General features: G+C 36.2%; 2 protein-coding genes across 3 annotated transcripts; both read right to left on the reverse strand.

Annotated features, from left to right (window-relative positions):
• Positions 1-1,349: 1,349 nt before the first annotated feature.
• Positions 1,350-3,696, reverse strand: LOC119997658 (zinc finger protein WIP2-like). The gene is made up of 2 exons (XM_038844813.1): positions 2,969-3,696; positions 1,350-2,055 (listed from the first exon to the last, which is right to left on the reverse strand). Exons 1-2 carry the CDS (start codon positions 3,623-3,625, stop codon positions 1,612-1,614), a joined length of 1,101 nt encoding a protein of 366 aa, XP_038700741.1. The 5' UTR covers positions 3,626-3,696; the 3' UTR covers positions 1,350-1,611.
• A 4,920-nt stretch (positions 3,697-8,616) lies between these two features.
• LOC119995996 (outer envelope protein 80, chloroplastic-like) lies at positions 8,617-15,497 on the reverse strand. Of its 2 annotated transcripts, XR_005467777.1 has the most exons (17): positions 14,697-15,497; positions 14,017-14,110; positions 13,788-13,870; positions 13,532-13,629; positions 13,327-13,396; positions 13,013-13,106; positions 12,469-12,550; positions 12,314-12,349; positions 11,997-12,150; positions 11,765-11,905; positions 11,316-11,386; positions 11,125-11,203; positions 10,939-11,051; positions 10,600-10,747; positions 10,420-10,489; positions 9,765-9,976; positions 8,617-8,976 (listed from the first exon to the last, which is right to left on the reverse strand). XR_005467777.1 is itself a non-coding variant. In XM_038842486.1 (16 exons), the coding sequence occupies exons 1-16, from the start codon at positions 15,294-15,296 to the stop codon at positions 9,822-9,824; spliced, it is 2,088 nt and encodes a 695-aa protein (XP_038698414.1). In that variant the 5' UTR covers positions 15,297-15,497; the 3' UTR covers positions 9,628-9,821. The 2 variants fall into 2 exon arrangements, 1 of the variants encoding a protein (XP_038698414.1); XM_038842486.1 differs by lacking the exon at positions 8,617-8,976 and having other exon boundaries at positions 9,628-9,976.
• Positions 15,498-16,602: the final 1,105 nt, after the last annotated feature.

The raw sequence follows: 16,602 nt of genomic DNA on the forward strand, positions 1-16,602 counted from the left end.
TGATCACATACACAATGAATATACTTTTTTTCAATATAAATTAAGTGTTTATTTCTTTCCTATATTGAAGAAAAAAAAAGTAATTTATTTTTATAGATGAGTTTTCTCTATGATCTATCATGTTCACCTCATGAAAATGGTATCTAAATGACGAGATGGTTGTGACATATCACTGTAAAAACAAAGAAGACAAGCAAGGAATCACAACATGGTTAAATATATATGGTATTCACAAACACTTTTTTATTGCTGTGTTACGTTAAATCTGTAAGTAATTCCAGGGAAAACACTAATAAGATACTAACTGTATACATCAAAATCAAACTGACAGCCACATACAAACCTTTGTATAAAGTGAATCTGAGAAAGAAAGGTATGAAGTGAAGCTGTCTATCTATACATTAATACATACACAGTTATACACACATATAGGAATATGTATATCAAAAGGCCAAAGAATATGTATATGTGTATGACAGTGTGGAGCCCACAATGGGTGTGTAGGGAGACAGATATTGAGGAGATCGAACAGTACAGACTCTGACTGCATTTGTAGCTTTGAAAAGACATTTCAAGAGGCACCCTTTGACTGCTCTCTCTTTCTTTCTCAAGTTATGAGTCATGACAACAAATATAGTATAAGGTTAAAGCTGCCAACCAGATCCATTCCCTTCTATCCTCTCTGCCTAATATTACAAATTCAGTACTGTTATTATTATTATTATTGTCACTCTTCAGCATCATTATTATTGTGAATCTAATCATATAAGTACATATATGTTGTGTCTATCAGTGAAAAAACTGAAGAAAAAAAAAGGTGATATGATGCTTTATCAACTATAAGGTAAAAAGTTCAACAACAAAAAAAAATTATAAGGTGAAAAGGGATCTCTCACTCTCACTGAACGAAAAATATACTTTAAATCTCTTATATATATATATATATATATATATATATCCAGGACAGGGGATCCTATCTAGAAAGACCATTCGCTGCCCATTTGTTTCAAATACATACATACACATGAGTCTAACAAAAGGAATTATTTGGGGACAAAAGGGTTTGACAACTCTCACACATGGATCATAAATGGCTATGCATTAACTATCCTACCATAAAGTTGCAAACTTTCTTTCTTCTTTAATTCTTCTTCCTCCTCATTGTATATATTTATATGTAACAAAAACAGTGCCGCTATATATGAACCAATCTGCATATATATCAAGATCATTCATTTCCTTCTTTTACAATCAAATTGTTTTGATCATCTCAGGTACATGAAAATGTGAATGCATGTGTATATATATATATATGTATGTATGTATGCAGAACATCAATGAGAGAGAGAGAGAGAAATTCATCTTACATTGATTTATAATGAGTCTCCAAGTGATAAGAAACTTCTAAAAGATGAAAAGTAAAAGAAGACACAAAAGAGTAGTAAATAAAACAATTAATCAGTAGCTAGAGGAAGAAGAAAATTAACTAGGCATGACCATTCTCTCTTAGCTAGTAGTGTCTTAACTTAACTACTCTTGAAAGAGAGAGAGTCATGCATCTTTTTTTGTTTTTTGAGAGAGAGTCATGCATGATTAATATTCATGAATTAATTACTGAGACTGAGAGCAGTCATTATCCTGTTCAATATCTGAAGCAGGTTCATCTTCCTCTTCAAAGGAGTCAATCCCATATGCAGCATGGCCTTGTCCAAAAGCCTTAATGTGATCCTTGAGAGACCTCTTGTGCTTGAAATCAGAACCACAAGTGCAATACCAAAGCTTCCCACAATTCTTCTCATGGGTTCTCCAATCACCTCTCACAGCAAATGCCTTGCCACATTTTCTACACATGAATGGCTTTATCCCATGCTTTCTCTTGTAGTGGGTCTGCAGAGTTCTGAAGTCCTTGAGTGGCTTTGACCTTGGATGGTCTATGTTGTTTCTGCAACCTGCTGCACAGCAGTAGCATGGAAGCTTAAGCATTGCTGTTGGTTGTGTTCCTCTCAATGACTCTGGTCCTTTTCTGTATTGAGATCCATGCCCCCACATATGCATCTGCATAGATAATTTAAATAAGCTGCAGTTAATGCAAACAAACATTAAGCAAATCTACATAATTAATGGTTTTCCTTAGTTTCTTTGAACTTCAGTTTTTCATCTTCTAAGCTAAACTAGTATATGTTTATAATAAATATAGAACTTCACATGAATTTATGGCTTGAAAAGGGAAGAGTTTGCCTATGTGAGCAGATAAGAAACTTGGGTTTTAGTCCAGCTTTTCAATTGAGTTGCTCTTTCTCTGCTCATAGTCTACAATGAAAGCAAAGCAGGCATATGGGTGTGTTTGAGAAAAAAAAAAAGAGTTCAAAATTGGCTAAATTTGAGGTTCATGAGACCATGAAACGGTCACATTCATGTATTGCACAACAATTTACAGATGAATAAGAGTTATAATCCTCTGAGATTTAGTGTTCAGATCAGAATGTGTAATGGGTTTGGTGATGAAGATCATCAAAGTAGTACTCCTTGCACATGAAGATATATGTATGTTTGTGTTGTGCAAATGAGTAGAACACAAACTCCAAGGTAGAGAAAAGCATAATGTTACTCTCAGTTGGACCAGGAAAGACGTATTAATTCTTTCTTTTCAAATCCCTAAAACCTTGTGTAAATTGATAGATGATACATAAATTAAGGCATACACAAATCAAAAGCTTTTCAAAAAACATAAAAATAAAGCTAAAATTAAAAGGGAAAAAAAACCCTACACTACAATTCTCTCCTCAAATCTCAACACAAACAAGCATAAATTTGAAAATTAGAAAATCAAGCTGGAAAGTAAGTATGCATAGGGAAATGTTTTTTTCTTCTCACAAAAAATCAAAAGAAACAAACAGAGAGTGATTGGAGAGTGAACAAAAGGGAAGCTTTTTTTTTTTTTTTTTTTGTGGGGGTGGATTATAATTACCTGCATGTTATTGTATCTATTGAAGGTCTTGAAGCAAAGTGGACATGAGAACTGTGTTGGACCAATCAGAATCTGAGCAGGAGTTGGGATCCAATACTGGCCTTTGTTCAGACAGTTTGGATTATAAGGAAGAGTAGTAGTACACCCACCAGAAGCAACTGTTACTAGTTCTTCTTTATCATCAGAGATCTCTTGATGATGATGGTCAGATGAGATTTTTGAGATTAATTCTGCTGAAGCAGTAGAATAACTAGGAAGCCCTAAATGTAGAGCTACAGTAACACTATCATCATCATCGCCATCGCCATCACCATCACCACATGTAGTAGATGAGAAGAGAGTAATTCCTTGTCTGCTGTTCTTGTCCACTTCCATGGCACTAGTGGATGAGGAGTCTTGTACCTGATCTTCAACATGCCTGGTTGGGCTTAAACTGAGGAGTGGAAGAGCTTCTTTGAGAGGTGGAGAAGGAGGTGATGTTGATGAGGATGAGGATAATTGATAGTGGTGGTGATGATGATGATGAACATAAGAAGAGACGTTATTGATGTTGTTATAATTTGATGAGTAGAAATTGTACCCAACAAAAGACGGATTATTGGAGGAAGAAGATGAGGCTGTGGAGAAATGTCGGTACCATCCATAAGGATCAGCCATGATTGAAGGAGAGGAGGGGGGGGGGGAGAGAGAGAGAGAGAGACTAGTAAGTAAGATTGTAAGAGAGAGAGATAAAGGTGACCAAAAGGTTATAAGGTGGAGGGTACTGAACAAAATCACCAAATATTGAAAAGAAGTGTAATGGTGAAGGGGGTTAAAAAGAAAATAATATAAGATAAAATGAATAAATGAATACAATCAAGAATGATAAAGTAAACCCAATTGAATAAAAAAGGAGGGACAAGATATCACTTGTGAAGTGTGACTAAACATTAGAGAAAATATGCTAAAGAAGAGAGAGAGATAAAGAGAGAAGATAATCTTGGGACTTGAGAGTGGAGAGAGAGAGAGAGAGCTATATACTTACTGAACAATGTATGAAAAGGTTACACCCAAGAAATACATACCCAAAGACACAAGTACAATACATGTAATTATAATATTTAAATCAAAAAATAATAAAATAAGGCTATGAGATAAATTTTACATGGAAGCATTGGAAGGAGATCTAGGGACAAAAGACCAAAGACAAAATCAGTAATTTTGGGGATGAAGGCTTGTCTCCCTTAATCCCAAACCTCAAAACACACAAAGGAGAGAGAGAGTGTGTGTGTGTGTTTGTGTAGAGAAGCTAGCATAGATGATAGAATACATAGAGAGAGAGGGCTGTTTTGTTTTTATCTTGAAATTTCTCTCTACCTTGGGAAACAAATAGATCCAACCATGAACCAACCCAGCACTTGCTTTGGTGGGCGCGCCCTGGTCGGCTTCCCTGGGCACCTGCTCATCACACTGTGCTCCCAACAACCTTCACTGTTTAACTTTAACATACATATTTTTATTGCTGTAATTTTGCTAATTATACAACCCCACTGAGGATTAATTAGTTTGGGTTGTAGTTATATGTCTTAATAACATACTATTACATATGGGTTTATGATATTCTTCCAGGTAGAGTCCCACATGGCTAGATTTCAGGTGTTCCTTCAAAATTAGAAACCTATTACCACCCTAAGATCATCTTGTTCATACAAAATACCTTTTATAAAAGGACATTGAAAATGTGTAAACACAGATACAAACACAATCAATAATATTTTTTAAAATGAATTTCAGTTTTGGCTGCATGAATCTGGTTTAGGGTTTTTTTCTCAATCGGTATTGTTATGGTAATATGCAATCAAATTCCCGCAAAGTTTGGTCTCGTTGCATAAACATACCAACATGTGTTAAAATTATATTTTGAAAGGAATATTTAAATACGATTACATATGTAAAAAATCAAGTTCAAACACATCAACGTGATATTGTTCGCTATTGGTCAAAGACTCATAGTTCGGGTTTGTTGTTGTATAGGCCGTCTCCTAAGTACTAACTGGCCCAGAAAACATATCAGTTGTGTGAGAAAAACTAAACATTTACTTATATATCACTAGCTATAAAGCAAAAACTAAATCATTTTCATCGCCACTATATATGAATGTGATGACTCTATCTATCTTGTTATGGGGTATTCATTACAGAAACTGTGGCAATATTATTATTTGTGTGAAGTGAAGATGAGTATGCAAAGGAAATACATGGTGGGAGTGAAACTTGAAAAATTAGTCAAAAAGTACATACATGCATAGGAACATCAATCAGTATATAAATTATCATGTATGTATGTATGTATGGCTATCATCACTCTCTTTTGGTGCCTAATCCATGCTCTACACAGTTGACCCACTACCAACATTCCTCTTGTCCCAATCCTCTCTCTTTCTCTCAAGTATAGTAGATCAAAGATTAATGTCACCATGGCCCCACTCAATTCATCATACGTCAATGAATGGTTGTGATTTCATCATCACAACATGGGCCACGTACGGGAAACTTGATTGGAATAAATTTAAAAGAACAACATTAACGAGAGCTTCACTTGAAATATTGTGGAGTCGGTCACATTCAACATTAATTAACGAAGCTTCATAATGTTAATCTGTACTAACATACAATGTATTACAAATTGAAAGAAAACTACATATATCTTCCTAATATATAATAATATTATATATAACAAGTTATACTTTGCATTGCCAGTTCATTAAAACCTCAAACCAGGTTTAGTGTATAAGTCTCTACGTGTGTTCTGAAAACATAATATAATATATCACTAAATAGTTTCAGATAATTCCTAAGTAAAATGAATCAACTTTTTAACATTTTCAATGAAGGACCAGATCTACAGATGGGAATTAGGAAAAAGAAAACTCTTTGTCTGAGCATGGATTGTCCTATCGTGGACATAGAGTATCTATAATGTCAAAGTTTTGAGTATAAAAGTAGCCTGACTTTGGGACATAACAATACAAACATGTATTATTTTGGCTCCATTTGTTGCCGAAAGCTATGAATATATACGACACTAAATGAATGTTCCTTTTCCTTTTTGCCTCCCCTGCGTTTGGAGCAGTATATACACACCCACACCCACACCCACACCCACACCCCTATATATATATATATATATGGGGCTTAGAAGTCACTGAAATACCGTAAACTTGTGGCAAGTACTAGTAGTGAATATATGTACGTGTACATATGATATGGGATGGGTTAAAGTAAACCCATCCCTATAGCCCTGTCGGCTACATATCTTTCTTGTCATCTGTTACTGTCGGCATTCACACATTAACGTAAATCTCGCCAATTACATATATATATACACAACGTAATAATATTGCTTTCATGAATAATGCTCAATCAGATTAACTTATTAGAGAAAACTTACCATTAACAAGTTTAAATTTCAACACTTCGAAAACTTTGACGTGTATTTCTATAATCACTTCTTGAGGGTTGATATATATATATATATATATATGCATGGATGGCGCAAGGCATTCATTTGGAAATTCTCATATCTCGCACATTTTCAATGCATGCGTGGAGAGAACAAATGAAATAAGGGAGGAGGGAGACATCAAATGCACAAACTTCTGTAGGTACGTTGCTTTATCTCACTTTATAATACTGTAGGTACCCTAGCAGACAGCAAATTGATTAAATAGCTCTTAATCACAAGTCATTCACACTTCACACCATACCATGCTTGCATGGGAATGCTATTTAGTGTCCTCACGACATTTGATAAATGACATAAACATATTTTGGAGTCTGAAAAAACTCTATTGAAATTTATATTTTAAATTTAAAAAATTAGGTGAGAGAGTATTTATTGCACATGACATGTTATGGTGATCAATCCTTAACCATTGTCCTTATGTCGCTTGTTAGCAAGACCCTACTTAAAAAAATAAATGAATGAAATAATGTTTATGGAGTAATTCAAGAGAGAATTTGCTGCTACTTTTTTTTGTATATAAGAAAAACGTATATGATAGTCAAAAAATTATACGAGCATTTTCCATGTGGGATTTTAAAACTTAAAATATTTACAAGACTAAAATTAGCTAGTACATGTATTAATTGCATTATTGTCAACTATTACTGCCCTGAGGCTGACCCGAGTGTTACTATAATGTTGCCAACAAGTCCAATTGTCCTTGGAATACATATATATAGCACACAGTTGAAACTGTAGTTTCCAATGTTGTTGGGCTTCCCTCTTGCTTTGTGTTGACCACTTGATTCAGTCTCTTGTGACCTTTGTAGGAGACACTAACCTTAACATGGCTGTATTCTTTTGACTGAGCAAAATATATAAATTCAGTCCATATTAGAGATAAAAATGCAATATCAATAACTCGATCTTAGTTAATTCGGAACTTCTTTTCTCCAATTAGATATTATTACTATCTTATCTTGGATACTCGAATGCAATCCTTCAATATAATATATTTAATAAAGAATACACAATCATTTGATCACTTAATCTGGTTGGTGAATCTGGTTGGTGAATCTCTATAAGGTCAAACTGTATGAACTTGAGAGGTTCTGAGTTCAATCCCAATTAGAAACAATATTATTTTGACCTTACATTGGGTTTTGACCCCACTTACTCTGTCATCGATCAAATGCGAACGAGCCATCATACCTGAATTTAGTCCATATTTGGTCTAGCTTTTCAGAATTATTTTATCATAAAACATTCTCCGAAAGTATGTTTCACCAATATTATTCTGAGAAAATCATAACCTTTTTCAGTATCAAACACACAGCAAATAAAATATAAATAACAGGGCGAACATTAGGGGGATAATTGAGTTAGTGTCTCAAAAAACACAAAATCTGACTATTTATTATTATACAACTCGAAAACATAAATGGACATGAAGCAACCTTGTATTTATCTAGTTATTTAACGTTGTTTTCAAGAGAGCACGAGTGTGTAGTAGTAGTAGTAGTGTACTCCACTCATCGAAGTATGAATCTTCCTGTCCGTCCATGTCATGTTATGAGAAATCAAAACATCTGCCTTTATCCTCACAAACTTTATTTTATATTAGTATTATTTAGTTTATTAATTATATTTTGTTCCAGGATTTATGCGTATTATGTCATCTAATCTCATGTGAGTTTTGAAGAGTAACTATTCAATAATCCTGAAACATGCGTTGATGTGATACACCAAGACGTGATGTCAATTAACATACGTTTATATATTATCACCAATTACTTGTGAATTGACATAATTTTATTGGTTTTGATACACCACATCAATGTATGATACATGTGCCAAGAGCATTCAATAATTTCTCTGAGATTTGAGAGGCAATGACTGGGCTGGGGCGCTGGAATCATTTTAGCTAGAATTATTTGAAATTTTGTAATGTTAACCATTCATTTCATCCAACAGTCATATCAATTGCGACATCATCCCAGCCCCCATCAACTTTTTTGATTTCTCTCTTTCCACAGCACTACAGAAAGCACAAACAGCATCACAGAACTTTGAAAAAAAAATCCATTTACCATTGTTTCTGATACTTTACCTCAACAAATCCCACACCAATCTCCATCAAAGAAGAAGACCCGCCGAACCCATCTCCACCAAAAACACTCAATAACACATTTTGATTCATGATTTTTTAACATACATATATACATTTGGGGAGAATTGTAACTACAGGAGCAAAGATTGGTTACAAAATTCGCTGACCAACTAGTCAAATTTGACTCTCAAATGCTGACATGGCATGATACAGACAGGGTGGCATGCTTACATTAGATGCAAATGCAATCCTGATGCCATGTGCGGCGCACGTGCTAGCATGACTAATTACTATTGTGGACTATTACCACCAGTCTTGCATGAATTACTACACAAGTCAAAACCTGTTTACTCTGTCGGTCCGTCCAAAGACTCATCCAAACCCTAATACTCTGACTCCCTCTGTGTACTTGCACTGCGAAGTGTAGTTTGGAACCATTGATCAGACCAAGGTAAGAACTATTAAAGAAGAAGCGGCCAACAAAGAAGAGGCCTGCAGTGCATAGAATACGTGTGGTTTGCACATGCAAATATGCAATGCAGTGTAGAGTGAAATACATAGAGTAGACACGTGGGTGCATTTGTCAGACAGAACCAGGACAGTACAATGATTGAGTTGTGTGAGCATACATTACATACATGTATTATTGAACTTGCACTGTACCAATGTACCATTACCCCCACCAATTGAGTCAGAAAGTACTTCCAATTTCAACAAACTACATTTATTTCTCATTCAAGTAAATGGTCGTATAGTGTAGGGAGGGTCTCACCTATTAATCTGCATTGGCTTGTGATCATCCAGTGGACAAATACATAGGACATGTACTAAGAGGATTATAATAAATGCGATGGTGAGATGCAAGAGTTGTGAAAGCTCCCAATGACTATCTGGGTTAGGCCAATTCCCCTACAGACAAAAAAGGCAACCTCATTTTCCCACGTTGAGTTGATTTCTTAGGACAGTGAGAGGAGCCCAACTTCACACAGGTTGTCCAATTGGTCTAAGCCCAGTAAACTGTTCTTAAAATTTAATTACTAGGTTAAGTCTGCAAGGAATGGAGCAAAGGACAGGCCAAGAACAAAAAACATGCAACTGATTCTTAAAGTTAAAAGCCATTGGAAATACAACTAATGATTAAAAGAAAATTGTTGAACAACCATACCAGAAGTAGGCCTTCTACAAAATTAAGAATTGGTTACCTACAGGAAGAATAACAGGGAGCATCCCACAAAGAGTAATAGGACGGGAAAGTGGTGTCAATTCCGGTGGCCAACCCCAAAATGAAATCTCCTTGCCTGCCTGTCATTAAATGCGTATTCGAGTCGCAAAGGACCCAAAGGTGAATCAACTCGCACACCAAACCCATATCCATATCCACTTCCAGGTTTGTATCTTGCACCAGCAGGATCACCTATGAGGGATAATTACAAGGGAAATGTTAAGTAACCAATCTGCCAGACCAATTGAGTGATGCAAATTGTTCGAAGTTTGATGATTTTAACGACCGCACTAATGCAGCTAGTTGATAGACTTCTGCTCATCCACCAGGATATGAGTTCATCTAGATGGATCATTTAATATCTAAAAGTCCATGATAATTGAGACTGTTAAAGGTTTAAACTTCATCAATCAATGAAACTGGTTTGCATGCTTAAGCGTAGCTTCAGAGTGAGCTATTAAGCTCTAAAGGCCAAGACATCATAGGGTAGGATTGCTAAGTGCCACAGAAGGATGAGGTATCACATGAGACACAGCTTTCAGAAAGATGAATTTTTTCACAACTTAAACATCGTTGCCTTCAAAACACAACTAAATAAGGGAAGCATCAAAAAGGTGGGGCAAAGATATACATACCACGCACGGTAGGACCTGATCCAAGATCAGTTCCATAGTCAGCAAATACAACTCCTCCCACAGACCCAAACTGCAGAAACAAAAGCTTTTGTTAAGAAAATCTAGGGGTGTCGCCCAGTCTTATAATATAATACTAGATACTTCATACTTGTAAATAAAATTTATCTTTTTGCCACCTACCATGGGAAATGAAATTTCACTGGAGCCAACAGCATAAGATCGACCAGAAGCGACAGCACCTTCTTCATAACCTCTTATGCTGTTTATTCCGCCAATGGCAAATGCTTCATGAGGAGAGAAATTACCTACCACATGACCACCAGACAAACTACAACCAAAACCAACATAAATTAGTATATTAAAACAAAAGATCACTTGTATCATTTTAACACAAACGTCAATCTTTCGTTCAAGGAAACAGTACAAATAGCAACCTAAGCCGAATAATCAAAGCAAACTGGTCACCCTGCAAAATGCAATTGCAGTTAAGAGTACCAAAAGTACCAACTAGACCCGTACCTTAAAACAAAGAGAGCAGGACCAATTTCAACACCCTTTCTGGCTCGAGCATTCACTCTGTTGAAAGCCAGCCACTCAGACCAAACAGGAAGTCCTTGCTCCAAATTTACAAACTGCAAAGAGAAAAGAAATGAGGATCCATAGATATATGACATAACACAAACTTCATTAGATAAGACGACTGACCATTGAAGTCCCATGATCACCAGAACCAGTATAGACGCACTCAAACTTAGCGAGCAACATGTCATCATGAGTCCTGCCACTGCGAAACAAATAAGGAAAACCAAAAACAAAACGTCAGAGCCACACACATAAATCATCACATGGCATCAACCTTTTAGAATCTACAAGTATCTGCTTTCAAAAGAGCATACCTAGCAGTAAGGGGACTGCCATAGGACTCCTTAATAATAGGATTTCCTTTTTCGTCATGCACACCAGAATGCTAGCATTTGTAATCAATACCAATATATAAGTATTTATATATAAGAATGATATAAGGACACACAGTAGAATAGAATATACATATCGAAATTGTTTACAGCAAGCTCAAAAGAGACGTGAACACTTGATCTACAAGTTTAAACATTGACCAAAGCATTTACTGAAATTGTCTCCAATAAAACATCATTACAGAGCAAAGAAAAGATAAGAACAGGAATAGGAATCAAACTTTAGTCTATCAGATATCAGTTGACAGCATCTCACTTTAACAGGAAAACCGGTATAAAAATGAAAGCACCTTATAAGCATTACAATATTTCAAAATTTATCATACTAATGCAATAATATATTACTAGAAAAGAAAATTTTGTATAAGTACCTGAAATATTAGCCCTGCAGTTCCACTCCACTTTGGCCTGATTGGTCGACTAAATTCTATACCAGCAGTTACACGGCCAATAGTCAGAGTACTATTGTCACGTTGGTTACCATGAACAAGTGTTCCAGGCGTTCTTGAATTCTAACACAGACACATGCCGTTTACACTGTATTGATCTTCCCATCACCAAGTAAACCTATTTTAAAGTAATGAACTAATAATTCTTTGTTACCTGAACCATAATTGTTCTAGATGTCCTTTTGTCATCACCTTCAATCCATGGGTCTGTGTAATTTACGCAGAATATTGAATCAATTTGGCCCCTTTCCAAGGAAATATTCAGTTTCTGGTTTCTTCCAAAAACATTCCTATGAGAATATGCAAAACTGCAACAGAAATATTAGTGAATATGGGTAAAAGGGAATATTCAGAAATGAGCCATTGCAAGTTTGCAACAATAGTAAATGATCAGAAGGCGAAACAAAACTGCGTCTGTATTGACACATAACGCAAACTTTGCCAACCAGCCAAGGTGGTCTCAAAATTTACCTTCCAATTAGTCCTGTTAGAGGCCCACTCGTAATCCTGCAGACCAAACAACACCAGGTGCACTTTTTCAATCATACCACAACATAGAAATATAGATCATTATCACATAAAAAATTAGGGATGAAGATACAAATCTGAGAAGCAACATCACTTACCCACTCGATATTCCACCACCAGCAGAAAAGCCTCCGCTTGGGCGTTCAACAACATTCATTATCAAATCCACCTTATCTGTATCTATAATGAGTCCAAGAAGAAAGTATCAGAAAGTGACAACTTTAGAAAAGAGAAACAAAAGAATATCCATATTCATGAAGGCAAATCCATTCACTAATGCACACATAGAAGAGCCTAATCATGAAAAAATAAATAAGAAAGATAAAATATTCAATTACTATCAAAATGTACAGTTCGACGCAACCAAGCTCTGTGTATATAGTATGTCACAGAAGCTGACAAACAATATCAACAATTCTCATCAAGATTTTGATAATGAATGTAGGGATGGTTTACATTGGCTGGCCAAGAGATAAGGGTAGGGAGAGAAGAATATGGTCAAGAGTTCATGATAATTATGTGAATGTATGCCAAAAATAATAAGGGTAATCAGACTAAAGATCATGAGATGACTAAGTTATTCATCTTAAAATATGCATGTCTATCCACAAGATTACTCAAACAAATAACATATCTTATTACCTCCTGCAGGTTGAGGAATAATGCTAACGTCTTCCATAATTCCCATGGTTAATATAGTATCTACATCTCTTTTCCCTTGAAGCATGCTGTAGACCTGCTTAACAATTATTTCACATCCAAAGCAAATGTTAGTCAGAATGCTTATAAAAAATGCACCAACCTTGTGACTCATTAGCATTCAAGTACGTAAGGCTTGACCAAGAAAATACCTGTCCTTTTCTTTCCCTTTAATTTTATTGAACGGCCACCATTGAAGGTGCATAGAAAATTACAAAGAGGTCAAACAAATGGCCTCAAGGAGATTGTTAGAATACCTGTCCCTTCTTAGTTGTTAGTTGCCTCAGTATTGTTTCAGGTCTTGTCTTCCCTCTAGTTGGTTCACCACTGGAGACAGCATCAAATCATGCATTAAGTATAAACCAATAACTATTCTCAAAAAAAGAGAGGAAGAAATATGTAACATGAAGTTATATGAATCAAGTGTACATGCATATTAGGAAAATTGGGAAAAGGTCTTACGTTTTGCGGTCAAGGAATCGAATGACAATATTATTAACCTCAGCTTCTGCAACTTGTAACCTTATGATACCCCCAGAAAGGATCTCAATACCCGAAACCTAATAGAATGATCATGACAAAATTGTCTATTAAAAAGAATCACTACAATTACAAACAATGATGGCAAAACTAAAAGTCTACAACAGATTCTACATTCCATAGAAAGTAACCGAACAACAGTAAAATATTACAAAAGATGAATAACCAACACACTAACCAAACCAAAAAGACTACGCTCCATGTACCAGCCATTGATCGAAGTTATTACTTCATCCAAATGCCTGATGTTAACTGTTTTTCCTGCACAGCTTGACACCAAAATTAAAAAGGAGCGCTCCTATGAGTGCATTTCGAATTTAGAATATAAAAGAAAAACTAAAAGTCCTTGTAAGTTGGAATTGTGTGAACACAAATAGACAGTCATACAACAAATAGCTATAAGTTACCATAACCATCACGGAAAGCATCCTCTAGGACTTTTGATGGAAGAACATTAGCTCCTTCACATACCAGTCCATGAAACTCTTGGTTTGGTTCTACCTTACACCATAAGAACCAATATCAAGCATTGCTCTGTAGCAAACCATATACGAATGCTTTTCTTTCAATGCATAAAAATTAGCTGAAATGGCGGTAAAAGAATTCCACGAAATCTCAGGAATTTTCTTCATTTGTTAGCAGTTCGATGCACATGATTTTGGAATAATTTCACAATCAATCTTTAAAACAAAGACTTAGCATAAGTAGGACAATTACTCGGCAATCACTTTGACAAGATAGTCCGATAATACTGCAGACAAACATTTCCCTTGGCAGAGTTGATAGTCCCATCAGTTATCAATGACCAATTCTAATACTCTAAATATTTTCTTTCATGAATTTCAAGCAAGACATACATATGGCATATAGCACTATAAATTCAATCTCCAGCCTCGCATAGTCGCATTAGCATTGAAAACCACAACTGCAAGATGATTTCCAGTGAATAGTTCCCAAAAAGAAATTTCCTTTATGACCATATCAAGCTTCCCTATCTTTTAAACGCACTCAAATGTAATTATGTAAATACCATTATTAATAGTAATAATGCACACAAGTTATTTCAAAAGGAGACTGATTCTACTACCTGAAAGACCAATCTGATACCATCTCGCGTGTCAACCGCAACAGGCATGCAGGAGCAGAAGTAACCACTGTCGATGATTCTTTGGACGTCCTCCTGCACCTCGCGAACTGTAAGGGCCGAATAGGGGCGGCAGGCCTTGAGTGTTGCCATAGCCTCCACCTCAAGGTCCTTCCTTTCCAATTCTTCCCCATCCTTGTTCCTCACCAGCACCTCGCTTATCAGCACCCTCTCCTCTTCATGTCGGCTCGCAGAGTGTGCCCCGCCACGCTTGAGCTGCAGCTGCTGAGCCGCCTCCTTCCCATCCGACCCTAACTGAGTTGCCTCATTGGGCTGATTAAGAGACAACGACGCCGAACAAAGAATAGAATGTGAGCGAGGGCTCTGGGCTAGTAACTCCGAAAGAGTTGAACCTGTTGAGTTGGAGCGCGTTTTGAGTGAGTCAATAAAATTGCAAAGCGAGAGCCTGTATTTGCCAAACTGCGAGGCTAGAGTTTGAGAACAGAATGTGAGACTGAAGGACAGAGATTGCAAAGTAGGCGGAGAAAAAAGTGGAACTTTGACGGAAGAAGACACAAAGCGAACGTCGTCGTTTCTCGGCATGGTGTAAGGAACCTGTAACGAATTGAAAGAATCAAATTCAGTGATTGTGTGTCACTGCAAAACCCTAATTGGAGATCATTGCAGTCGGTACCGTTCCTTCCTAGCAGAGGATTTACTGTTCCTTTTTAATTTTTTTTTTTTAAGAGTAAAAATTTGTTGTTTCCATAGATAGATTCAGAAATATAAGAAGCCTTCCGAGAAGAGACTAGAGAGGACCGATATACGGATCCCGACCATGGAGTACTTCCCAATTTGGATTCAATTTAATAATCCCAATCCATTCAAGATCCGACTCAATATCAATAATGCCCATTTGCAGCCCTAAGCCCCCTAACTCCACTCCCAAATCTAGGCCCAAAGCTCAACTTGGCTCGTCGAAAACATGAAATGGCAGGCTCCAATATAGGCCCAAAGTTTTACTTGGCTAAAAATACATGAAGTTGAAGGCCCAAAGCGCAACTTCTGGAGCTCTTGTTTAATGAATTGGTTCCAGGCCCAAGACTCAGCTCCGTTAGGCGCTAGCTCCACTCGTGATCGGCGTTATCTGTTTATACTTCCAACTGCAGACACTTCAACATTAAAACCTTAATTAGTAATTACCAATCAAAGGAATATATCTATTTCAATTCTCTCGTAGATGTAATCATAATAATGATTGCTTATAATGAATACAAATTGAGTACCCTTTCTGGAAAAAATGTCAGTCATTACCTAAAATATGTAACATTTTATTGCAACAGTATCGTCTGACATGCTTGACACCAAACAATTAATATCATTTAAATACAGTATTTTGCAAGTGATCCTTCCGCAACCTTGACTTGTTACATTAACTGAGCTTGAATTTCGTATTTCCGTATGTGAAAGGTCTTCAAATCGTTCATTTGAAAAATCGAATTTTCAAAAATGGAAATTCTTGACGAAAGTAATGCCTTGATGGTCCAAAGAATCTTATCTTTAAGGGAGGTATTGTTTCTTTATCTTTTTCTCCTCCTTTGCTTTATTATTAGATATGACAGTGCCAAATTAAATATAAGTGCTACATTATTGTTCAATGAATTGGTACCAGACCCAAAGGCGAAAGCTCAGCATCGCTACCCTTTTTAGCAAACGATACCCTTTTTAGCAAAGAGGATTGAATTATTTGATTTATAAGAGACCTAGATGATAGTCTCATAGTCGGGCTTGGGGCAGCTGCCATTGGCCTTGCAGAACACAAGAATCCACGACTGTACTGTACTCTGTTCTGTATATATGCTTTTGCCTTTGCAGTCTTGCAGATGTGAGCTATCCTAACTTTTTTGAG

The sequence above is a fragment of the Tripterygium wilfordii genome, chromosome 4 (genome assembly GCF_013401445.1).
Source record: "Tripterygium wilfordii isolate XIE 37 chromosome 4, ASM1340144v1, whole genome shotgun sequence".
Lineage (NCBI taxonomy): Eukaryota > Viridiplantae > Streptophyta > Magnoliopsida > Celastrales > Celastraceae > Tripterygium > Tripterygium wilfordii.